General features: G+C 42.6%; 1 protein-coding gene across 2 annotated transcripts in view; it reads left to right on the forward strand.

Moving 5' to 3' along the window:
- Positions 1 to 24,273, forward strand: part of cux1b (cut-like homeobox 1b) — a 51,091-nt gene that overhangs the window by 26,336 nt on the left and 482 nt on the right. The window contains exons 5-23 of one of the 2 annotated variants that reach the window (XM_079554275.1): positions 1,317 to 1,454; positions 4,816 to 4,939; positions 5,747 to 5,823; positions 5,928 to 5,994; positions 10,448 to 10,496; positions 11,240 to 11,344; positions 11,862 to 12,050; positions 12,144 to 12,202; positions 12,363 to 12,405; positions 12,483 to 12,579; positions 13,443 to 14,228; positions 14,860 to 14,943; positions 15,385 to 15,486; positions 16,142 to 16,665; positions 16,767 to 16,908; positions 17,485 to 17,772; positions 17,879 to 18,067; positions 19,044 to 19,308; positions 19,379 to 24,273. The exon at positions 19,379 to 24,273 is cut by the window's right edge and continues 482 nt beyond it. In XM_079554275.1, coding sequence (XP_079410401.1) covers positions 1,317 to 1,454; positions 4,816 to 4,939; positions 5,747 to 5,823; positions 5,928 to 5,994; positions 10,448 to 10,496; positions 11,240 to 11,344; positions 11,862 to 12,050; positions 12,144 to 12,202; positions 12,363 to 12,405; positions 12,483 to 12,579; positions 13,443 to 14,228; positions 14,860 to 14,943; positions 15,385 to 15,486; positions 16,142 to 16,665; positions 16,767 to 16,908; positions 17,485 to 17,772; positions 17,879 to 18,067; positions 19,044 to 19,308; positions 19,379 to 19,850 — 3,800 coding nt within the window. In that variant the 3' untranslated portion in view covers positions 19,851 to 24,273. The remainder of the gene's footprint in view (positions 1 to 1,316; positions 1,455 to 4,815; positions 4,940 to 5,746; positions 5,824 to 5,927; positions 5,995 to 10,447; positions 10,497 to 11,239; positions 11,345 to 11,861; positions 12,051 to 12,143; positions 12,203 to 12,362; positions 12,406 to 12,482; positions 12,580 to 13,442; positions 14,229 to 14,859; positions 14,944 to 15,384; positions 15,487 to 16,141; positions 16,666 to 16,766; positions 16,909 to 17,484; positions 17,773 to 17,878; positions 18,068 to 19,043; positions 19,309 to 19,378) is intronic. The other variant, XM_079554274.1, reaches the window with a different exon arrangement.

Raw genomic sequence — 24,273 nt, forward strand, 5'->3', positions numbered from 1 at the left:
GGCCCTTAAGTCAAACTGCTTTTAACGGACTACTGTTGGTTTGCAGTGAGTCTATGAGAAGGACAAAGGTTTGATAACAGAGAAAGTTGATTTTCAAGGGCGCCATGGCAGATATGAGACCACATTCAAGGCGCACAGTTGTGCCTTGATGTTTTATTTCTATCAGACTGTTAAGCGTGAGAAGAGTATGGGTGATTTTGTGAGAACAGAGCAGTGCATGCTGTGTCACCTTGACGGCACAAAATCAGCATGAAATTCCCCAATCGTTCTCTGCTGATCTCTCATTAGCATAGTTAAGATATCTAACTGCGTCAGACATGAGGCGCACACACACGTACAGTCTTTACCCCCAGCTGTAAGCTGTCAGTTCCTCTTATCTCCACAACATGCATAAACACACACACAAACTGCTCTTTTCGCTGGCATGCTGATGAGCGTCGCCCGCGTCTCTTGGCTGCCTGTCACCAGTCTGCCACCCATGAGCACCAATCAGATGTGATTGGCCTGACTGACAGGCCTCTCTTCATCACACTGGCAGTTAACCCTGCTGTGTTCACAGAGACTTTGGTAAAATATCTTCAGAAAGTTGTTTTTGTGTAAATTTTTCTCTCTTTAATTTCTTGTTTACCTTTTGCTGCTCCACATGGTGCTGCCATGTCCACATGTGGCTGTCTCTTGTTTTTACTAATCTGCATCACTGTCAACAGTTGATCAGAGCCTAAATCTGCCACAGGTGTGTTTTCTCATCTCTGCTGTGTCAGCAGAGGGCTCTTTGTTTTTCCAATACAACATAAGAGGTTTATCTGGCTCCCTGACTGTAGTTTGATGATACAAAGTGTGATAACTGTATCGTTCAATAGAATCAATGGATAAAGTTGTTTGATACAGTTCGTGAGAACTAACTGTGACCTTTCCTGTCTGTGTTCTGTAAACAATGTGGGAGTTCTTAGTCCTTTTACTAATCAGCGAAGGGCCTTTATTGTATCTAAACATTGTACATATTTGCAGTAGTTGTTCTGATAAAGAGCTGATATAATTTCAGTTTTGAGCTTTCGCAGTTGTCAACTTCATAACAGGCCAGAGCTGTTATATTTTGGTCTTTGCTCGAGTGGATTTCCGCAGGGAGATCATAGGCCAGGGTTATCCTCAGTACAGTGCTTCTGGACTTGTTAGATTCATGGCCACGCTGAAGGACATTTCACCAGGGCAAACACTTGCTCTCACAGGGGCTTGGACACTGTTATTCGGGGCTAACTCCGGTGCTGTTTGTGTAATGCGCTTTGACCAGTGTTAATGGAGTGTGTGTTCTCTGGCAGATCCTCTACCTGTGCTGGAGCTGGCTCAGCAGCTGCAGCTGAAGCTCCAGAGGATGCACGACATTGAGACAGAGAACAGCAAACTCCGAGAGACACTGGAGGACTACAACAAAGAGTTTGCAGAGGTCAAGAACCAAGGTCAGAAAAACATTATTCATATACCCACAATTTGTTTTTACTGCCACCTAGAGGTGAACAAATTTGGGGGAGAAAAGTTTAGCTTTTTTTTAGATTAGCTTTGCTATATAGGTTTTATAATAAAATTCAGTTCACATTCACCAAAAACTAAACACACATTAAAGATGAACCGCTCTATTGTTGTTCAAACTGCAAACTTGTATAATAATCACATCATGTGTTCCTCAAACACTAACCCAGGTTACCAAGTCTTTTACTTAATAAATCCATATGGACTGAAAACGGTACAGGACAGATTAGCTTTTTTAATTTGGAGTTATTGATTGTAATTATTAGTGCAGCCCTGTCATCGTCTGACAAAGAGATGACTTTATGTGCAAAAAACTGCAATGTAAATGCAATACTTTTATTCTAGTTTGTAGTTAGTATAAATTCCTCTATCAGAAACTGGGCCAACTGACCATATTTTGATATCAATCAATTATTTAAAAACACAAAATGTACAAGGTTTTACATTTTAAATAGATTTCTGGGGGAAGGGGCGCAGTTTCATAAATAAAAGACGACAGGCTAAGAAAGCTGGAAAAAGTGACAAAGGCTGTGGGATGAGTGAGAAGCGGCAATAAAAGTGGTGTAATTTCAGTCAAAGGGGGAGGCGTGAGGGAGGGCGCGGGGTATGTTTTGGAATCTCCCTTTGCTCCGCGAGAGTTAATTGGAACAGCTCGATAGCGGCAGGGTTCCATTCTGCCATTGATTTTCCTGTTCCCTCATCCTTTATCCCTCCTTCCCGCCTCAATAGATGCGGGGGATATTTAAACCCCAAAACACTCTGTGGAACTCCCTCTCCTGTTATACACACGCGGACCGGCCCGCACACACACGTACACACACACGCAGGAACAGTGCAGAGGCCATTGATCCCTGCAACCTAAATGTTTAAAGTTCAGTTAAGCAGTTAAGGGGTAAGAGGGCTCTGAGGGGACTCTCCTCTATTGATTATGTGTCAGGGCGGTGAGGCTGGAGTTTAAATCACATGCACATACACACACACTGCCAGTGCTAAGAGCCCTCAGTCAAAGGCAGCGGGCAGCATTGCTCTTTATCATTGTCTCACTCACTTATACATTTCACTGGGAAACTCACACACACATTTCAAGGCCTATTTATTACCCCAGTTATGTGCAGGATTTACTCCAGGCCTCGATATGCTCTGCTTGTTTAGCCATCAGCAGGTTATGGGGTTTCAGAGCTAATGTAGTGCTAACTGCCTATACCCTTTAGTCAGTGGTAAATATTCCAGATACTAGACATGACAGTAAAGATGGACACGAGCTGCTGCGCTGACAGAGGCTGGATATCATGAAGTGTTGTTGCTACTCCTCCATTCATTCCTATGAGATTATGTTGAAATCTGATACTGGATGCATCAGTTTCATATAGCGCTTTTTGCAAGCTACTACAGGTGAAACTCGTTAAACAGTTCATTTATTTCTGTAATTCAACTGAAAATGTGAAACTAATATTTGATATAGACTCATTACTTGCAAAGTGACCTATGTCAAGCCTTTATTTGTTATAATTTTGATGATTATTGTCCATTTTATGAGATTTTTAATTTAGTTTTTTTTACAAGGTGATACAAGGTGAGCCATAATAATCAAAATTATAACAAATAAAGGCTGCATATCTCACTTAGCATGTAATGAGTTTATCATGTATTAGTTTCACAGTTGAATAACAGAAATGAATGCACTTTTTTAACGAGATTGTAATTTTCCGAGCTTCACCTGTATTGTAGCCACAGCTGCCCTGAGGGAGACTAACGGAAGGGAGGCTACTAGTCTGCGCCATAGGCCATTTACCGCCATTTACCCAAACTTTTATGCATGTTCAGAAACCGGACACCTTGTATGGGCTCTGAATGTCACTCTAAATTTTTGTTTTCCTCCCCCCCGCCATATTTTTTTAAATCATTTACATTTTTTATTTTAAAAGCCTGGCCAGCCAAAACTTTCTGTTCCAAAACACAAGCGTCTGAGACTCGAAACCAACCCCTTATCCAGGATGTTTCAACACTTTCCTAAAGTGCGGACGACTCCATGAAAAATCCGGTTCATCCGTTCAGAACTAATTGCATAACTTTCCTCACTTGTAATTAAAGAAGGCTTCGTTCAGACTATAGGCTAAAGTTTTTTTTTTTACCCCTGTTCGGCCTCTATCTGATCTTTTCATGACAGTCTGAACGACACCGATCCGATGTTTTCGCACGTGACCCAGGCCACTTGGATATGTCCTAAATCTGATACACATCTGATCCTTTGCAATGCGACTTCAGACTGGTCACACTCATCCAACCTCGGTCTCATCGATGCACTACCAAGGCCACACACTGTATTTCTATCCATGTTTTCTTCCTACAACAGCAGTGCGGAAGTAAACACAAGACACGGGATCACATACAGCTCGCATTTGATAGTAATCTGAGTCTTCGGTGTGAGTTTTATTAGTTATTTTTCATGTTTTCTCATTCACTGATTGGTTAATTCACCTGAAACCGGGTCCTAGACTGCACATCTTTGTAGAGAATATTAAAAACTGTAATTGTTTTGTGTCAGACTGTTACATAACAAAAGTGTAAATAATTAAAAGGGGTCTGAAAACGATCTGAAGACACTTTATTGCACTTTCTGTGAAGTCACTTTAAATATACAATACTTGGAGATGGATTAGAAAACGTAAATGTGTTTTACTTTTGATCTCTTTTTCATGGCCTGTCTTTAGTAGTAGTAGTAGTTTATTCGGTCTGTTCATTCCTTTAAACGTAAATACATTTCCAATTCTTTGTGGACAACACGACCGAAAGGGTTTAGGCTGAAGTGAAAACTTATAACGCCTAACCCAGTTTACAGACTTCAACGAGAGAAAACAAAAACAAAACAGACATTAATAATGAACAATATCAAGTGTTAAACAGAAGAGAAAAAAGCATGTATCTGAAGTTAGTAACATAAATTTCAATATTCCAACAAATATGTATACATACATTTGTTTTAAGTTAATTTAGTTGAAACTATATCATGTCATCATTATTATTTTGTATTTATTTTTCTTACTTTATTCCTCCTAAGCTTATATATTCTTGAATTTTAGAAGCTTTAAGCAACTTTTTGAAAGCTTTGACTGTTTGGGACTGTTTCAACTGATCTTCCAGGTCGTTCCACAGATTAACACCTCTTACAGAAATACATCGACTCTTTTTATTCTTTTTAGCTTTTTTGAAAATGGCAGTTCCTCGGAGGTTATACTGACTTTTCCTGTGTTGACTGACTGTCTTTGTGCATTTTCTTTTTTCTTCTTCCAGAGGTCACGATTAAAACGTTGAAGGAGAAAATCCGTGAATATGAGCAGTCGCTAAAAAACCAAGCTGAGAATCTGGCCCAGGAAAAACAATTGCAGCTACACAACGACTATGCAGAAAAAGAGAGGTGAGTGCACTGGGCTGGCGTTTTTGTACCATATCTAGTTCATTGTTCTGTGTATGGAGAAACATGAAAACAGCATAAGTTGTCCTAAAACTTCCAAAAGATTACAAAAAATCGAGATATATTATGTTGAATCTTTCTAATCACTTTGTTTGCCACCATGAGTTCATTACTGCGTTTAGATGTATAGCAAAAGATCAATTGTCCAACTGTATTTCCTGTACGTCAGTGTTTTATAAGCTTCTTCCTGTCTGCCAAGAGCTGACTTCCTGTGTCTGAGAGGGGCAGTAAATGGATGGCACCTCTGATGCATTTATCCTGCAAGGAGCGGGGGAACGAGGGAGCGGGAGATGAAAGGATGAAGTAGAGGGCAAAAAAATAGAGATGACAGGAGAGACAGATTGGCGGGGAAGGGGGGCATCAAAGAGTGCCATAAAGACCGTCTTTGTGCTAGATTATTGATGTTTTTACACGCAGTGGCAATTTCTCTGCAGAGCCTAACTTTTTATATGGTAAGAATGAATCTATTTTATCCTTGTGGTTAGTGTCACCCCTCCCCCACTCACTCAGTCTTTGCTCACTCGCTCACTCTCTCTCTCCCCCCTGGGTGCAGTGTGTGCCCCAGTGGCCAGACATTCCTGCCTAATAGGGCTGCTTAATGAGGAGTGGGTTGTGTTGGGAGGATTTTAGTGGGAAAAAACACTTCAGAAATGGTGGGAAAAATGGAGTAAAGTTGAATTTGTCACAAAGTTTGTGCCCAAAATTGACTGTCTGAATATCATTAAGTTTGCCGTCTTCTTCACTATGTAGGAAACTTCAGGAGAACCAGGACTCCATGTCGTCGCGGTTGGAAGAGGCAGAACATAAGGTTCAGTCCCTACAGACAGGTACCTGCCCCCCCCTGTGCATTCTGGCTCCTGCAAAGGATTTTAAATCTGTATTTAGTCATGAGGTTATCACACAAACGATTTTTATTTTCTTTTTTTAACAGCACTTGAAACTACTCAGGCCGAACTCTTCGATTTGAAGACAAAGTGTGATGAGGAAGCCACAGCAAAGTATGTATTTCACTTTTGTGTGTTGAGTTCAAGAAGCTGTTCTGCAGCAGCTGGAGAGTCTCTCATAATGCACAGCAGTGACCAAAACCAGCATTACTCATCCTCTGTAAATACAGTATGACCCACTCCGTACTGAGGGAGACTTTCTGTGTTGTTAATCACGCATAATTATATGAAATCACAACTGTAAGAAAAGGTATATTTTATATCCCCTACAAAAGATTATTACATTTCATTATTATAGAGTGTTAACCTTACCTTTTTTTATGGTAGCAGCTAGAAAAGATCCAACACCATTTCCACGTCTGCACTAAACACAAGGGCCACTCGCAAAATGTATCATTGCAGAACAAAACAGAAGAGATCGAACCTGGCTCAGAGCTACTATTATTCTGTAAAAACAGATCTGTTTATTTAGTTACTCAGATCCCCATATGAGCATTATTGTTCATCCTTTATCCTTCAGGTGCACTGCTCAAGGCCACGGTGTACAGAAAGTACAGCAGTATCAGCTTTACTTTCACTCACCCTATTTACCATGCCCCAAACTCACCATGCCTCTCCATTAACAGAGTTGTTAAATTGATTGGCTGTTAAAAACAGATCGATCTTCTTTTCCTCACAACACATTTTCCCTTTTCTGGCTTCTTCACTCACATGTAGCATCTTTTCTCTTGTGACGTTTGCTCAAACGAGTAAAGGCCACAGGAAGACGGTGCATGTAGTGTAATTGCATCGATCAATAGGTTTTATATACTGTAGTGGTGCCTTCTTTCAACTCGGCTGGATGTTATGGGAGACGGCTTCTTTTCTTTTCCTGATCCTTTGCACTGAATTTCCCCGTTTGTCCGTTATGGCCTGTTTTTGTAAGTCAGAACACAACATTCTGTAAAAACACATACTGTACGTACAAGTGCCCATTTGGTTGAGGAAGCTAATAAACACATGCGCTCCCATTCCCCACACACACGCTCCTACACACACGCATTCAGATACACACGCGCTCACTCACTCATAAGCCTCGGGCAGTCAGGGTCCTTGACTATGTGGCGTGCTGTGATCTGAAATTTTAATGCAACGCTTTAAAGCACACACAAACCCTCTCTAACCCTGCACCCTCCCAGTCCTTGGAGTCCTTCCCCCGTTTACTGCTTGGCTGAGCAAATCGCCAGTGTTTGGCTGAACACAACTTTTAACCCTTTGAGAGTGTATATTTTGGCACAGCAAAACACAAATCATATAGACGTAAGTCACCTTTTTACACACACACACACACATGCGCAGACACACACCGATACTTGCTTTTAAACATCCCACTAAGGAGGACATTGCGTGACAAATCCCCCATCCTCTTGCTGCATTTGGGTAATCTGCCTTTTAAGACACACACACACTCGAGTGGACAGACACACTCCCTGAGAATTCGGTAACTGCTGCTGAGCTCTGAGGCTGTGGGCTGTGCAGATGTAGCCCCCTCTCTGTGCTCGCGCTGTGAGGCTCTGACTGGCCGCATTTTACCCGTTTAGTCCATGTTAAAGATTAATGATCTATTGATCCCCGCCCCCACAGGATGCGGTGTGGGTGTGGAAGCCTAACCCGTGTTTATGCACCAACATGTGCGTGTATAGACCCTTGATAACCATTTTGGGGAAAGCATTTAATTGCTGATAATTAGGCTGCAGTCAATAGATCTTTTTTTTTTTTTGCCCCGTGTCCAGCTGAGGCGCACAGACAAAATGGCTCGCACATAGATGCACTCACACAGCGAGCTTCTTTTTAAGCCTCCTTGAAATCCCCAAGGTAACACGCTGTGAAAACGCAATGTGGAGAGAGCCAAGGAAGAAAAGGAATGGAGTGATGAAAGCTGGAGGGCAAAAAGCAAGTCAGGGGCTGCGGGCTACAGTGAGGAAGAGGGGATAACGGTGCAATAGAGGAGGGAAATGAAAATCTAAATCAGGGGGAATATCCTGCTGGCGCTGAGGACAGAGGCCGAGGAAGAGCGGGCGAGAGATGAGAGAGGTGTAGGGCAGAGGGAAGAGAGGGGTTGAGGGGAAAGGACAGAGAGTGAGCGAGCAAAGAGAAGGGAGATAACAGATGAAAAGGCCTTGTCTCAAACGGAGCAAGTACAGTAGGGGCTTAGAGGCTCCGGGCTCCACTCAGAACTCCACTGATGTCACTGGGTGCACCCACTGGCTTTCATGCAACAAAAGAGTGTAAGTGACTCCAAGTATGTGTTTGAGCGGGATTTGAAGACGGTTTGTGTGGGGGTGCAACGCGTTTCCTCTGGTTTTGAAAGAGCTCTTTTAAGTTCTTTTAATTAGATAGTATTTATTGCACACAACTAGAGCAGCAAATTTCAATAATCCAGCAGTGCCTTCTTAATATATTTTTGGGTCATTAGCTTTCCAAATAGTTACGGACAATAACTCCACTACGGTCTTCCTGTCTGAGGCGACTTTGTGAACAATATAAGTGGGTTGGCTGAAGTCTGATTCTTAAAAACCCATTTAGCATAGTCATGTTTTTAAATTAACTTTGATATTTCTTTCGGTTGGCCACCGACGGCTAACGAGTGACTGACAGTATCAGGATATGTCGAAAATCCCTTCCCTGTGATCTGCTTTGGCCCTCAGCCTCGAGCTCTGCCTTTATAATTCCCAAATACAACCAAATCCAAAGGTTATTTAAGAAGACTTTGTGCATCTGTACTTTGATTAAATGATCACATTTGGAGCAGCAGTGTGGGGTATTTGGGTTGCATTACCCATAAACACTCTCCATTACAAGCTTTTCTGTTGGCTCTCTGACCTCACATTTGTGTGTGTGCGAGAGCTGGGCACGACGTGGGCCTGCGCACTGTAGCTTAAGACAGGATAAAAGCTTGTGAGGTAGTGAACTATTATGTTGCTTAAATGCGTACTAGATCCTTTTAACTGTTAGGCAAAGAATAAAAGCAGAGTGAAAAGCTCTCCCACCCACATCAGATTCTTTTTGCTACATGGCCCGTGGCACAATGTTGACCTAATATCAAGTGTGTCTGTTTTGTTAAACACATTCAAATCAGTTCTGCTCAGGCCTATGGGACATAACACTGTTTCTGCTTCTGTGACACACAAATACAAAGGCGGCATGGGTTACTGGGTTCACCATCAAAGGGCTGAAGAGAAATAAAATGTCTTAATGGATGAAGCAGCGCACATATGTCTCTGCGCCTGTGCACTCAGTACTGCACAATGCGTGTAAACAAAGCTCTAAACAAAGCATCCGATGCATGTGTATGACTTGGCATACTTAACTATAGCATGGTGACTAGTAGATTCAATGTAAGCTTGATCAATGAATATACAACTAATTCTTAATCCAAATGTATCTTTACATTGTTGTCTTCATTGCAAGCATTGCAGCAGTTTGTTTACTTCATTATTTACTGTTTATACTTTTTTCCCCACAAAGTCCTTGGTAATCATTGTACACAAGATACCACTATTTTACTATTTAATTGTTTTTTTGTTTATTTTCTCACATTTTCGGCATATTTGCACACCCTGAGTGTCTCTAAGAGCTGTATGTGACAAGTAAAGTTCTCCATTGTGAGATCAATAAAGGCTTATCTTATCTTATCTTAAAACATGTCACAGGAAAAGTAATTAAAGGCATGGCAATATGGCAATAAATACATAAAAATGACCATTTGCTGCCTTACATTCATACAGCTTGATTTTATTTTTTTAATTTTAGATAGAAAGTGTTTTTGTTTTCTGATTTTACTTGTTCACTTCATTCAACACAAAATACTTTCCCTTTTAATCCTCCAAGTCAAACTCCAAACAATGAGCTGTTTCTGCTACAGGAGGCTGAGAGTTCATCCTGATCGCTCAGATTGGCAATAGATTTGATCACGGTTCGATTAAAGTTCAGTTGCACAGCTCTTGTGTAAAGTAATTTTTGTAAGTCAAAAGTGGTGTTATGGGATGTACTTTTGCTCTATGACCTGCAGCAAGTGAGAGGTGAACCATGGCCTCCATCCAGACCATTAGTCAGACACAATCGCACAGCTTCATAGCAGATTAGTCTGCTGTATTAGGACTTAGAGCTCTATTAATGTAATCCCTCTGTTTTAGTGTGGCCTGGGTTTAGGGGCTTACAATGGTGCATGTCCTCACACACACACACACACACGCACACACATATATACACACACACGCACATGCACTGAGGAGCACTGTTTAAATACAGGAATGCACGCACATACAAGCTGTTTGGGTTAGGGAGTTCACAATCAATGGATTAAGGTGAAATTTAGACTGTAGCCTAATGGACCAGCATTTCATTAAACAGGAGCCGGAAACAAGACACTTCACCTTGGTTTTGTTTTGTGCACCGTTTCTGTTTTTTGTTGAAGCATTTCTCACTTTTTATCCGCACTTACTACAATAATTGCATTTATTTTCAGGGCTGATGAAATTGAGATGGTGATGACAGACCTTGAAAGAGCAAATCAGGTAACATTACACACGCGGCTTAAATCATTTTGTATTTTAAAAGCTTTTGCCAATCGAGTCTTCTTCTCTGTGCCTGTGCGCAACATGTAAATCCATCCATCGAAATGGCCTTTGTTGTGCACTCTGCCCCGGTGTTATAAATATTCTTGTGGTTCCGTTAATGTCATTGTTGTTAACTTTCATTATTAGCCCAAGAGTCTGATTTGTGGCTAAAGGGGTAGCATAGGCATGTAATGTTAATATTAGCCTAAAGGTTGGCGCTCAAACCGACCCCCCCCCTCCCTGCACACACAATGCACCCAGCACTGTTCACACTTCTAACTTGAAGTTTACAGAGGATGACAACATGGCCTCCAGCTTACTCCCAGACTTTTTGTAGTCTTTTATAGGGAGAAAATGGAAAATAGGGGTTTCTTCCTGTGAATAACAGTACAGCTCACGCCCTGTCAATAACCACTCACAGTATGGTAGCAATTAGAAACACAGTGGAATCAGCTCCCTGTAACTCCTAATGATGGCAACTTGGCACTGTTGTGTATGCATCACTGCAAAGAGGTTTGGGCATAATTATGAGCCTGGCGGAGGTTACACCTATGTCTCCAGAAATGTATTATCAGCAAATATTTGTAACAGATTTTTAAGACTTTGAGATGACAATTCACGCCTAAGAAATAGCAAATACGCAGGGACATGGTGTAATGTGGTCAAGTGGATTTGCATTGAACATTTGTGTGTCTTTACAGCGAGCTGAGGCATCTCAAAGGGAGGTGGAGTCACTCAGAGAGCAGATGTCCTTGAATAACCAATCTCAGCCCCTCAAAAGCCCAGCCAAGGCCGACACTGACATGGTAACAACATCCCACTGATTCACTGCTGCGTCAACATTAGCATTGTTTAGTATTGTTTAGCTGGACCATTTTCATATCCCTTGTGATCAGAGATATTTCTCATTAGAGCCACGAGCAGCTACACGTGAACGCCACATTGATTTTAAGCAGCCTAAAATTAACTATTGTGTGAGTTATAGTGTTGCAGAACCCTTTAAGAGGGATATCAGAATCAGAATAGTTTTTTATTGCCATGGTTTGAGAACAAGATCACAGGGACATGGATCACAGGGACATGGAATTTTTCTTGGTGCAGACATGCAACATAAAACATATAACACAGAATCTAGATACAAATAAGCTGTATAACTTTAAACTATAAGGATATAGGGGGCATGCATAAGAATATTAAATAGATAAAATAAACAATAAAAGAACAACAGCAGGATTGTATGAAGTATAAATTACAGCAGTGCATTATATTACCTGATACTTGAATGCTTATGTATCATTGACTGTTTTGTTTTGTTTTGTTTAGGAGCAAACAACTGAGGTAGCATCCAACTCAAACCTGGAGGCAGAGCTCAGGGCCAAAGAACGGGAGACCGCCCAGCTGGTTGAGGACGTCCAGAGACTGCAGGCCAGCCTGACCAAACTCCGAGAGACCAGTGGCTCCCAGATCACTGAGCTAGAGCAGCAACTCAGTAGCAAGACTGCTGTTCTGAAGGTACCGACACCGCCCCAGCAGTGGCCTCGTTCATTGACTTCTGCGCAGCTTCATGGATTGTAGTTTGTAATATGTTTTTGTTATGTTTTCTAGGAACTGGAGGAGAAACTGCAGAAGCAAGCGGACTATGAGGAGGTGAAGAAGGAGCTGAGGTGAGATGCTTGTTGTATGATGTTGCCAATACTGCTTCTGTGTTTAGCGATTTATATTACATTTCAGTTTTTGCTCTCAAATCTTCAATGACGAATTAGTATAGACCTTTTGCATTACAAAATCATCCTTATCTTGTTTGTTTTTCATTATTTTTCATAGTATCCTCAAGTCTATGGAATTTGGCTCTTCAGACTCTGCCCAGGTAAATCACAAACGGAAATAAAAACAAAAGCTTCGTCAATAGAAGTCATGTTTCTTTACTCATGGCCATGTTTTTAGGACTCCTCCAAACCATTAGAGGTGCTGCTATTAGAAAGGAACCGTAGTCTTCAATCTGAGAGTGCTGCTCTGCGCATCGCTAACACCGAACTCAGTGGTAAGTCTCTTTATGTTGTTTCACAAGAGAAAATGCCTGTGACCAAGCGGACACATAGCCACAGCCTGTATAGAAATGCCAACACTTTCCTCTGAGAATATTTGATAGATAGATATAACTGTGACTATGCAATCTAAAGAAGTGCTCTTCTGTTTCGAAAAAACAAACGTACAGTAGCAAAATTATGAACAATGATGGCAGATGGTAAAAGGGCAATATGCTGTGCCCCTGCATCAGCTCTTCTGCCCTCTGCAACACTGTGTACAAGTTTGAAATGTCATGGCTTTGGGCTTGAATAGTTGAATAGCTCTGAATTGGTTAACATTCACTGCAAGAAAACCATACTGTCTTACTCAATCATGTTAGAGCTCGAGTGGTTCATTAAAATATTTTTGTGCTTTACAATGTTTCATATTATGTATATTCAGTTTATGTTTCAGTTGCAATATTTGGAAAAGAAAAACAAAAAGTCGTCTGTTTTTGATTTGTATGTTTAGTCACTTATTTATGCACAGACTGAATTAAGTTCTACAGCAATAAAAAGACGCACCAAATAAGAAGACCCAGTGGCTCTCGGCATGTGTGGACCTTTTATACCTGTGAGAAGGGAACCAACTCATTGACCTAATTGTACATTGCTAGTTGTTTGCCTTGTCCTCTGTTTTCTTCCAGGCTGTGGCTTACAAGAAAGGTTAAAGTCACAAATGCATGGGCACTTTGTCTGGGGGGGTTGGCAAAAAAGGAAATCAGAACACTTGATTAAGATAACTTTTTACATTTGTATTTTTTTTCTCATACTCTTTTTGGAATCCCTTTTTTGTTGACTCCCCCATAATGCACGGTGTGTTTGACCTTTCCTGTAGGGTCAGCCGGGGGAAAAGGGACAGAAGAGCCTTCAGTAAAGGAGGAGAATTCGTCCACCGACCCATCTTCGTCCTCTCCTCCCCCTCTTTCTCTCCCCTCTTCTTCGTTTCCCCCGTCTCGCACTCATTCAGACACCCTCAACACTGCCACCTCCACCAGCAGCGAATCACACGCTTTTACTCCCACGGGCATTGGACAGGACTTCTACCCGCCCGTGTTCCCTCTGGTGGGGGGTAAGATGGCTTTGAACTCCCTTATCCAGCGGCAGCTGCTCCAGACCTTCTACTCCAAAGCCCTGCAAGAGTCATCTGGAATCCCAAGTGGGGCACTACTGTTTACCCCATTCACTCCAACCCTCAGCTCTCTCCCGACCTCTACACCGGGCTCTGCAGCTATCCCTCTGGCAGCCAGTAGCCCTCAGCCTCCACCTGCCAGCCCAGACATTGCTCCTGTGAACGGGAGCAGCACTGCAGGCAGCGCTCCCTCTCCGTCTCCCAGCCACTCGGATGCCACCACCGGGAGCGTTCTGGATGGTGAAGACATGGACACTGCTGAAATCGCCCGTCAGGTGAAAGAGCAGCTTATCAAGCACAACATTGGCCAGCGTGTTTTTGGCCACTATGTGCTGGGACTGTCCCAGGGCTCAGTCAGTGAGATATTGGCCAGACCAAAGCCGTGGAATAAACTAACCATCCGGGGGAAGGAGCCCTTCCACAAGATGAGGCAGTTCCTGGCTGATGAGCAGAACATCCTTGCCCTGCGCAGCATCCAGGGACGACAAAGAGGTGAGTGCATGTGTCCTGTGTCTGAGTGTGTCTGGGATGGTATGTGTCTTCTTGTGTGTATGTAAAACTCTGCACTGAGCCATTGATTAGCCTGTCAATATAGACTAGTGTTTTATTTTTATTTTCTCTTTCCTAATTCCCATCCTGTGTCACACCTGTGTGTTCTGAGTGGGTTCCTAGTCGCACACAGATCCCAAGAGCCTTTCAAAGCTATTGTAGTCAATACAGAAACCTTTCACACATCAATAGTATTGACTGTTGGAAAGTAGAAGGAAGGCAGGGGTACTGTTAACTACGGGGAGATTCGATTAGCCTTGGCCTGCTTTTGTTAACGCATCAAGACATTTCTGATTGAAGGTGGTTTCACAAGCGCAGAAAAAACAACTGCATCACCATTCAATAATTCAAGTAGTGAAGAAAATGTCCTGTACTTTCAATTCAGTCGTCTCGTAGCAGTAATGAGTTTATCCTGAGTGAGAAAACAGACTCTAGGGCAGACCTTCACTGTCATGTGAATTTAATGGAAATCCACACATTTTGTACATTATTGTACAGCATAGTGTAGAGAAGCGCCTGAGAACAAACACACATTTGATTTAACACAGTGTGTGATATATATTGTTTTTAACAGAGGGCTCAGGCCAGCCCCAGCTTAGCCGAGTGTTTCAGGATGTTCCGAAGCGGAGAACCCTTTCTGATACAGCTTCACACGCAGGTCTGTCTCCTTCACCCAGAGACTGTAGCACGTTCTGTCTGTGTGGCATGTTTGTGTTGAGGTGAACTATTTCTATGCTGTGTGGGAGAGTTAAGTTATTAATTTACTGGCAAGCCAAATATTTAGGCACCTTTTAGAGGTAATTACTCAGTGAGTTACTGTCAAAGATCCAGCATGTATGTATTTTCTTGTTGAAGGGGAGCGTTCACTATGTTACGTGCGTGCATGTGTGAGCCTGAGGATCCTGAATGATGGAAATCTCCCCAGTGTAGCTGCCTTGAAACTCAGCGGTGGGAATGTTGCTGTTGTTGTGGTGGTGTAGTGTGATTAAACAATGTTTGTGTTTTCTGACATTTTCTTTTTTTACTTTGCAAATTTATCTCGTTTTAAAAATTTGATGGAGTTTTTCATTGGCCCCCAATTTTGTTTCTGTCATTCCAGGTAACATTACAGCTCGAGTCCGTACCCCAGAGGCAGGTTCAGACGAGGCCATCAAGTCCATTCTGGAGCAGGCCAAAAGAGAACTGCAGGTGCAGAAAGCTGGTGAGTTGCTGCTTTTTGTATCTCCAGAGGCCGATGTGATACTTTGTAGCTGCGTAAATGTTTCTTGGTCACTCTTTATTACAACACAATGATACATGGCATGAGTAGGTATCTTGGGATATTGGGAGAAAGTGCATTTTACTGCCCTGTTTTCCTTAATACTACTTTACCGTAAATGTGAAATCTTTATACAGGAATAGGGTTGTTCAGATACTGGCATCATATTTAATGTCCTTGCCACAGTTTCCTGGTATCAGTATCAGCGTTGCCATTGGCTTAATATCGCTTTTGAGAGTTGATGCAAAACTATGGCAGTATCGAGCAGCCGAGTGACTTACAGTGTGCAGACTTCACATGTAGTCTTGGATTAAGCCTCGCTGTTGTTTTAATTCACATTCTGTCGTACTGGACTGCAGCTACACTGAGCTTAAAAATTGGATTGGGGGTAAAAGGCACCAGAACAACAATGGTGAATGAATGATTCAATCACATTACCGTGAAATGAAATAGGTGTGTGTCCTGTTTCTCTAGAATTACCATAATTACAGTGTTATTACACTTTTAGACATCATTCTGTAGCATCCTATTACCATGCTATTACTGTACTGTTTAGAAAGGTGTTACTGCTTTTTCTTACAACTCCTGTCTTCTGCAGACTTGTCCCACACTCAAGTCTCATATACTGGACTGAAAGGAGGGGGATGTGTAGGTGGATCAGATGAGGCCATCCGTTCCATCCTCGAACAGGCCCGGAGAGAGATGGAGGCTCAGCAAGCAGCTCTAGAGCCCATTCTCAAAGCATCGTCTTCCTCCTCGGCTTTATCTCAGAGGGACCTCTTGGGCTCAGCCCTCACAGCGCCGCTCCCGCCTTACAACCCCCTCGCACTGTCCCTCAAGAAGCCCTCCAGTTCCATCCTGTCTTCTCCTTCGTCCCCGTCACCAATTCTGGACTTCAGCTCTAGCGGGAAGCGAGACGGAAGACATTCTTCAGGGATGGACCTGTCCTCGGAAGGAGCACTCCGGCTGGGACGAGGCTCAGACTCAATGTCCCGTTCTGGGAGTGCGGGAGGAGTGGGTTACTGGAGAGAGCAGTGGTGGAGCAACATGCACACTGACCCTCGTAAGACGACATCTGGCCAGATAGGAGAGGAGAACCACAGCCAGGAGGACTCCAAAGAGGTGAGCAGTCGTTTGGCCGGTCTCTTAGGTGTTCATGGTCTGTGAGTATTTTTGCTCTGTTCATTCTCTGTTTATGTAACTCATTCTCTTATGTGGTTCAGGGAATACTGAGTGATAGTTTGTCTCGACATAAACCCTGGAACAAGTTGAACCAGAGAAGCCGGGAGCCCTACCTTCGCATGCAACCGTGGCTCAACGGAGATCAAGGGCAAAACGCACACATCCAGCAGACTCCAAATCAAGGTATACAGCTCACACAGAAAACTATTGTCAAAGGAGTTGGTATTTAAAGAGAAGAGGTCCTGATTAGAGCTGATGGCCAGTTGTTTCATTGTCACTCACCCCAAATACCCTCTGTTGAGCCAGAACCTATCCTACCCAGCGTTACGCCCTCTTCCCACCATCCCCCCATCCCCAGTGCCGTGGCACTGTCAGCCAGCAAGCTGCTGGTTTGTCATGTCATAGACAAGTTAGTGTTGCAGCGCCAGATGGCAGCGCGGTGTGTGTGTGCGTGCCTCTCTTTCTCTCTGGGGGTGTAAACAGCAGCTAATGTACACTGACAGCTCCTCATGACTGCTCTCTTCCAGCCTGCTGAGCCGCACAGCAGTACTACACAGAGAGAGACAGCAAGATGAAGGAGTAGGACAAGAAAGCCAAAAAAGCTTCAAATTTAAAACTTAAGCACCTTTTGCAATTTAACAGGAAATAAATTGGCTAATGTAGTAGACTGAAGTTCTGCCCCAGCACAGCAGGGGTGGAGATGAAACTTGCCTTGCTGCCCACAGTGCCTGTTTTTGAACCTCTGCTTTCTTTAAACAGAGGGTACCCCCAAAACATCAGCCAGCTGCAGTCCTGCCCCTGAGTCGCCCCTGAGCTCGGCTGAAGAGTCGGTCAATGGACTCGTCGGTGATCCACTCACTTCACAGTCCTCCAGTGGGAAAGCCCCCTCTGAGGAGCCCTCTGGCGGGGAGTCTCAGCCTGGCACTCCTCTGCCCGTACCTGGCCACTCAGGACTGAGCATCCAAGAAATGGTGGCAATGTCCCCTGAACTTGATACCTATGCCATCACCAAGAAGGTCAAAGAGGTGCTAACGGATAACAACCTTGGTAAGCATCAATTATGTAATGTAACATAATAAGTATCTGATTTGTTGGCTAATACTTCTGTTATTACCTGCAGCTCTTGATATGTTTATTCCTTTATTGTATCCAGGCCAACGCCTGTTTGGGGAGACTATTTTGGGCCTGACTCAGGGTTCAGTCTCAGACCTGCTGGCCAGACCCAAACCTTGGCACAAACTCAGCCTGAAGGGCAGAGAGCCCTTTGTACGCATGCAGCTCTGGCTCCAGGACCCTCACAGTGTTGAGAAACTTATGGACATGAAACGCCTGGAGAAAAAAGGTGTGTACTCGACAAACTCGCAATAACCAAGTTGTATCAGTCAATAGTTGCAAAAATATGTTTTTGCAATGAATGCATTGACACAAATGAATTTTAAAATTACTTGTGCGCGCACATCCGCCTGTGTGCATGACTACAGAGCATGTTGTGCAGATCACAGTCGTCTTGGTGTGATGTCAGTCCCAATCAGGACGACAGACATCACCGACAGTATTGGATGTGACAGGGAAGGGACTGCCGGGGGCTGCTTACTCACAGTCATCAGCACTCTTCTTCATCAGCATCATCATAATTAGCTCTTGTCTATAAGCTTGTTTTAATGTTTCTTAGCCCATTGACCACTTCATCACTCTTTATTTGCACTGTGGGCCCAAAAGGTTTCTCTTGAAAGGTTTAATGCCGTGTTTGCTTATTTGTGTCATTTTTCCAATGCTGTCTGTAGGTGTAGTCTTAAAAATGACCTATAAGTTAGGTTTCATTTTTATTTTTCAGTTTTCACTGATTATATGTTATTGCATTTGTATATCCAACCAAACTAATCTATCCACATTGCGATAGAGAATAGTGCTGTTCAAAAAAGAAGCCCAGAGGAAAGGCATGAACCTATTCGGGAGTAACCATATTTGACCTTTCACCCATGTGGTTGACGCCTGCAAGGCAGTGAGCTACTTTCAGACTGAGCTAACCTTGCTCAGAGGGCCTGTACGCTGAAGCACTGGCTTATCTAGCAGCACATATTGGGGTTAAAAATGTCAACCTCTTGTGAGGGGCCATGAGCTGTTCTTTTTCAGATGCCTGCAGTAATTATGAACTGCCTTTACCGCCTTTACTTCAGAGTATGAGGGAGTTCATTGTTTAAATTAATCTGAAGAACAATAGCACCACCTAGTGGTTGTTTGAGATGCCGACGTCACCATTTTCACTTATCAATACTGTGTATTATAAGTTATTGACATGTTTTCTATATTTTGTGCAGCTTACATGAAGAGGAGGCTGAGTTCTTTGAGTGATGGGCATTCTGTGGAGGGAAGCATAGTTGGGCCAGACTACATCCAGGGCTCCCAGAGTCCAGGACAGCAGCACTTGAAAAAGCCTCGGGTGGTGCTGGGCCCAGAAGAAAAGGAGGCACTGAAGAGGGCCTACCAGCAGAAACCTTACCCCTCACCCAAAACCATTGAGGAGCTGGCATCGCAGCTTAATTTGAAAACCAGTACAGTCATCAACTGGTTTCATAACTATAGGTCAGTGTCTAAACATTAAAAAATGGTACACATTTACTTAAAATGTTTATTAATGATGGTCATTTATTAGGTCACGAATTCGCCGAGAACTCTTCATTGAAGAGATCCAGGCAGCTGGAGGGGTAGGACCAGGCAGCGATGGAGGCTCTCCTTCCCTACGAGGATCCAAATCTGGAGAGGGGGACAGCTGTGATGGGACAGAGTCAGAGGGCACAGGCCTTGGGTTGGAAGATCACAGAGGAGTGTGTAAAGACCAGGACATGGAGGATTCTGAAGCAGGGGCCTCCAATAACTCCCCTGCCCAGACGGACTGCAGCACCCCGGGCCCCGGCTCCAGCTGTGGACAGGGCGCAATGGGGCTCTTCAGCCTCTCGGAGGCTCCCAGTAGCTCTACTCCCAATACAAATATCCCAGCCCCTGGCCCGGCCAGAAACCCCAGGGACAACAATCTGCGCAAGAAGAAAGCAGCCAATCTCAATAACATCATACACAGACTGGAGAAGGCCGCTAGCAAAGAAGATCCCTCAGAGTGGGAGTTCTAGCTCCTTCCTCACCCCTTTGTCTCATAACCTCACAACCTCCTGCTCTGTTCCAGTTGGAGAGTGGACACAGCCAAAGTCAAGCTCAGCAGCCATTTTATTACATTAAGCTTTCCCCAAAAAGGAAAGGAACAAAGAGTGGTTAGCAAAACCCTAAAAAGAAGATTTACTGAATAACTAGAAGAACAAAATATGAGAACTTGTCTCTCCTTTTTTAAAACTGAGTTTTGTTTTTGTATTCAGAAAAGCACTTAGCCGTCCTGCTGGCCTTTGGCCCTGCTGTACCTCCCCTATCACCAGCCACTGGTGCACCAGACTGGTTGGGTCTATGCTGGGGTCTAACCCACAGCTGGCTCCTAACCTGGACTCAGTAAAACAGGCAAGGCCTGACACAGCAGCTGTCACAGTGATAGACACTGAAAGATAATAGAGACAGGAACTCTCTTACAAGAACACTTAACTTTCTTAAAGGAGATTTTCCCGCTCTTCTTCTCACCTCCCAAGTGTCCACAGACCTCCCCTCACTCAGTGAGACGCCTCATTTTCACACTGTAGAGTGACTGTTACAAACCCTTTGCCTTTTTCACTCACTGCGCGCGTGCGTGTTTGTATGTCCTGGGTTACGTCAGTGTGCACCTGTGTGTTCACCCAAACTGCTGGGTGTGGTCTTTTCTCAAAGGCAGCATGTTTTTAAATCCACCCGTACACTCTTAGAGCTGAGCTGCCATGGTTACTGATATTTTGTTTGAAAAGGAACTTGATCCTGTTCTGACCCATATCCTATTCTCCTGACAGCCATGTGATGGCCAAAAGGATACCCATGTCCACAAACACATGCACTCATCTGAAGAGGAACGAAGGAACTCTTTTGCCTCCTTAAGCCCTTCTTTAAGGATGAAGGATGATCTCTTTTTTTTAATTATTGCAATTTGGTTGCCAATAAGAGATTGCACAGTCTGTTGACTCTAAAGAGTACAGAATAGGGAATTTTAGAAAAAAAGGTTTTTTTAATTAGTACAAGTGGAAAATATGAAAATAACACGTTATTGTTACGAAAGATTAAATTGATGAATTTTTCATTGTAAAACAAAATACAATAATTCACTTAGTACTTTAGCGACATAGTGATGCTACACATGCCTGTTGTTTTCAGTTGTGATAGCCACACAGCACTGGACCTGCTGAGTGTGTTTTCACCACAAAGTTACTGATCATCAACTTGTTTTATAGGCCAAATCAGGAAGGGTGTGTCTGCTTGTCTGTGTTTGTTTTTAGTGCCCGCATGTACAATAGGGTTGGGGTCAATTCACTTTCATATCATAGGCAAAAATGCAATGACTGAAAAAACAAGCGGCAATGAGTAATAATAACTGTTTTGTGATATTAAGTGGATTCACCCCCACCCTTCGAGAGCAGTAACCACTCTCCTCCAGTCTATCCTGTATCCAGGGATTTTAATTCTACTGTATACACTACAAATCAAAGGCATATCACCTCCCTGTCCCACACAAGCCCTCAGTGCCTGTCAGCCCACTGCCTCCCCTGTGTGTGAGTGTGTGCACATGCCACTACACACATGTTAATATGTGTGTCTGCAAAGTGTGTGCGATTGACGAGTGTTCAGTGTTTTTAAATGAGTGGGGTCATACTTCTACTTGCACACACTACTAGTGCACAACTGACACCCTTCTTTAAGCTGTTTGATGCATTACCTTTACATTAATCTTCTCACAAAGTAGTGTAATACTATGATTTACTGTAGTTTGGTTTTATTGCTATTTTTGCATTTATAGTTTGGTTTTTATTCTGCTTATTTATAGGTGCTGTATTTTTATCATGTAATGTCTTATCATTTGAGTTGTCTATTTTTAAGGGATTATACTGTTCAGAGGGCAAGTAACATTTTTATTAGACGTATAGACTGCCGGCAGTATTGGTTAATATTTACAGAGATGTACTAGTTCTCATTTGTTTGTATATTCAAGAGTCCTAAAGTTTAGTGTCATTTCAATATAAATATAATATTGTTTTGCTACAGTCCATGCTCCCATTAGCATTAAGCTAACAAGACAGTTGCGCTCTTAAATTGCTAGGCAGAGTATCAAAGGACATATCAATATGAGTACTATAGCTTCTCTTTTTTTTTTCATTTTCTCATCTCCAGGTGTAATTTTGGATGACTGTGCAAGCCCACGCATACAACTTAGCAGGGTTTGCAGTTTACTGCAGAATTTACCCATTTACTGTTGACATTTACATGATTTAGAAGGTCCAAATGTATACATGTTGGAAAGGTCAAATGAAATTTTACTTAAACTTGAGAATTCATGTTCACTTGAAAGGTCATATCTGCCAAATTGAGATTAGAGAAGTGTACCAGCGAGCAGGTGTGCTACGCCACAATGAACAGATAGCCAGCCTATGATTATGCAGAATTTGTATAGCAGTCTGTAACAAAGCACTTATTTGGATCTTTTTTAAAGATTTATCCTGGGACAGGGTCTGTAAACACTACGACAAAGTATGATCCCAAGATGCTGAGAAATATTTGCCTTTAAAAACGTGGTTGTGAACAAGCACAAACACAATATCCTAACACTAAATAATGCTGTCTCCAATAAAAACTCGAAAGCCAACTGCATGTCAGAGCATCAGATACACAGAACAGGAGAACTTACTGGCCCACATATTTTTAAATGTCCGATTTCAGGCTGTAATCTTGGTAATTGGGACGATTCCCTTTAAACATACGCATATTAGAAGCCCGTCAAATGATAATTCATTGCACTGTTACGATTAGTTACATTGGATTTTCTAGTGTGTCTGATATTCGTAAGACCCTCACCCATAGGCTCTTCCTGTGGACGACTGATGTAAAACATGAGTCTTCTGCAAACTAAAGGCGAGTTGCCCTCTGCTGGACGGCTTGAACTGAACAACCACCGTGTGTTTAATGGTGATGAATAGCTACTGTAAAATAAAAGCACTTATTTTATCGCCTGTTCCATCAACTCATCTCAACCACATGAGATCATCAGATTTGTGCCTTTAACTGCCAAGCAGGGCACCAAACTAGTGATGTCATTAGACTTTCACCTCAGTGGTTCATGTGTATCCGCACCTCGTGAGTACTTCAGTCAACATTTCTCATCTCCGTGGAGAGGGATGTATATACTAACAAACTGCTACTGCAGTGAAAATATCAAAAAGGCGATTTAGACTGACCTGACATACTTTGGTCCAGGTCTAATTTCAGACAGTTGTTTCCCACAATGCATTTCTTCTGTTGTACATATCTAACTAGCATTGAAAGGCCAGAGCGTTGAATGAAGGAGGAAGCATGCAGAAACAGCGTACACTGTAATAACACTGAATTTCTTCATAGGGCATTTTGTATTTTCTGTTTGTGTCAGGTTTGCTGTGACATTAATAAGGGCACTACAGGTATTAATATAAGGCGTGCCAATTGTAATGGTTATTTGGAAAAGAAAAATGTAAATACAGTTGCTCCAGTAGCTATTGATTCACTTTTGTCACGGTAAACTTTTGTTTGAAGGCAGGAGAGAAGGGACGATTCAGGACTTTTCCATAATCCACAGATATTTTTCTACAAATTTAAATCAGATGATTCTATACACTGTTGAATACCATTGTAAAGGTGTAACAGATGCTGTATATCATTATCTTGTTTTCTGAAGTCGTAAAGCTTTACTGTATGATCTCTTGAAGCAGTGGTTATTCATTGACATTAGTTGTAATGGAAGCCCGAGCAGCAGCACTGGTCACCATATTCAGGAAAAAAAAGAAAGACAAACCTCAGACGTTTTTGTAATACTTTTAGAATATATCTTATGAAGTGGGTTTTATAAGGAAACACTTTCCGAATCAGTGGTGCTATATATATGTATATATATAGCACACTCAGTAATACATACTCGTGTAATGCAGCACAATAATCTCACCCTCTAACTACCCCTTCACGTTTGTGTGTCTGGTTTTTCCCATTTGCAAATTGGCTCCAGCTCAGTCTTAAACATATCCTTTTATTTGTTCAGTTGTTTCTACTGTACAGTTCAACATTTCACTGAAAACTTGTAAGACTTAAAAGAAAAAGCAAAAAGCCAAATAGTGAAGTAGTTGTCCACTTCTGTTGAAATGTTGCTGACACTTTTCTATGTGTTGCTACCTAGTGTCGTTGCTTCAGTTCACCCAGAGCTTCAAACACAGTGTAGTCTGAACCAAAAGACCTGGGGACACGCTCACCCCACCCCTTTGGAAAGCTTTAAAATGCTTGTTGAGGCTTTAGCAAGTTCAGAGTGTTTTTAGACGATTTTCCAACCTGTCATCAACAATGTTGAAGTAATAATTGTCATAACTTCTCCCACTGCTTTTGTTGTGCGTTTGTAAGTTTGCGAGTCTGCGCGTG

The sequence above is a fragment of the Gobius niger genome, assembly GCF_951799975.1.
Source record: "Gobius niger genome assembly, chromosome: 1".
In the NCBI taxonomy this organism is placed as follows: domain Eukaryota; kingdom Metazoa; phylum Chordata; class Actinopteri; order Gobiiformes; family Gobiidae; genus Gobius; species Gobius niger.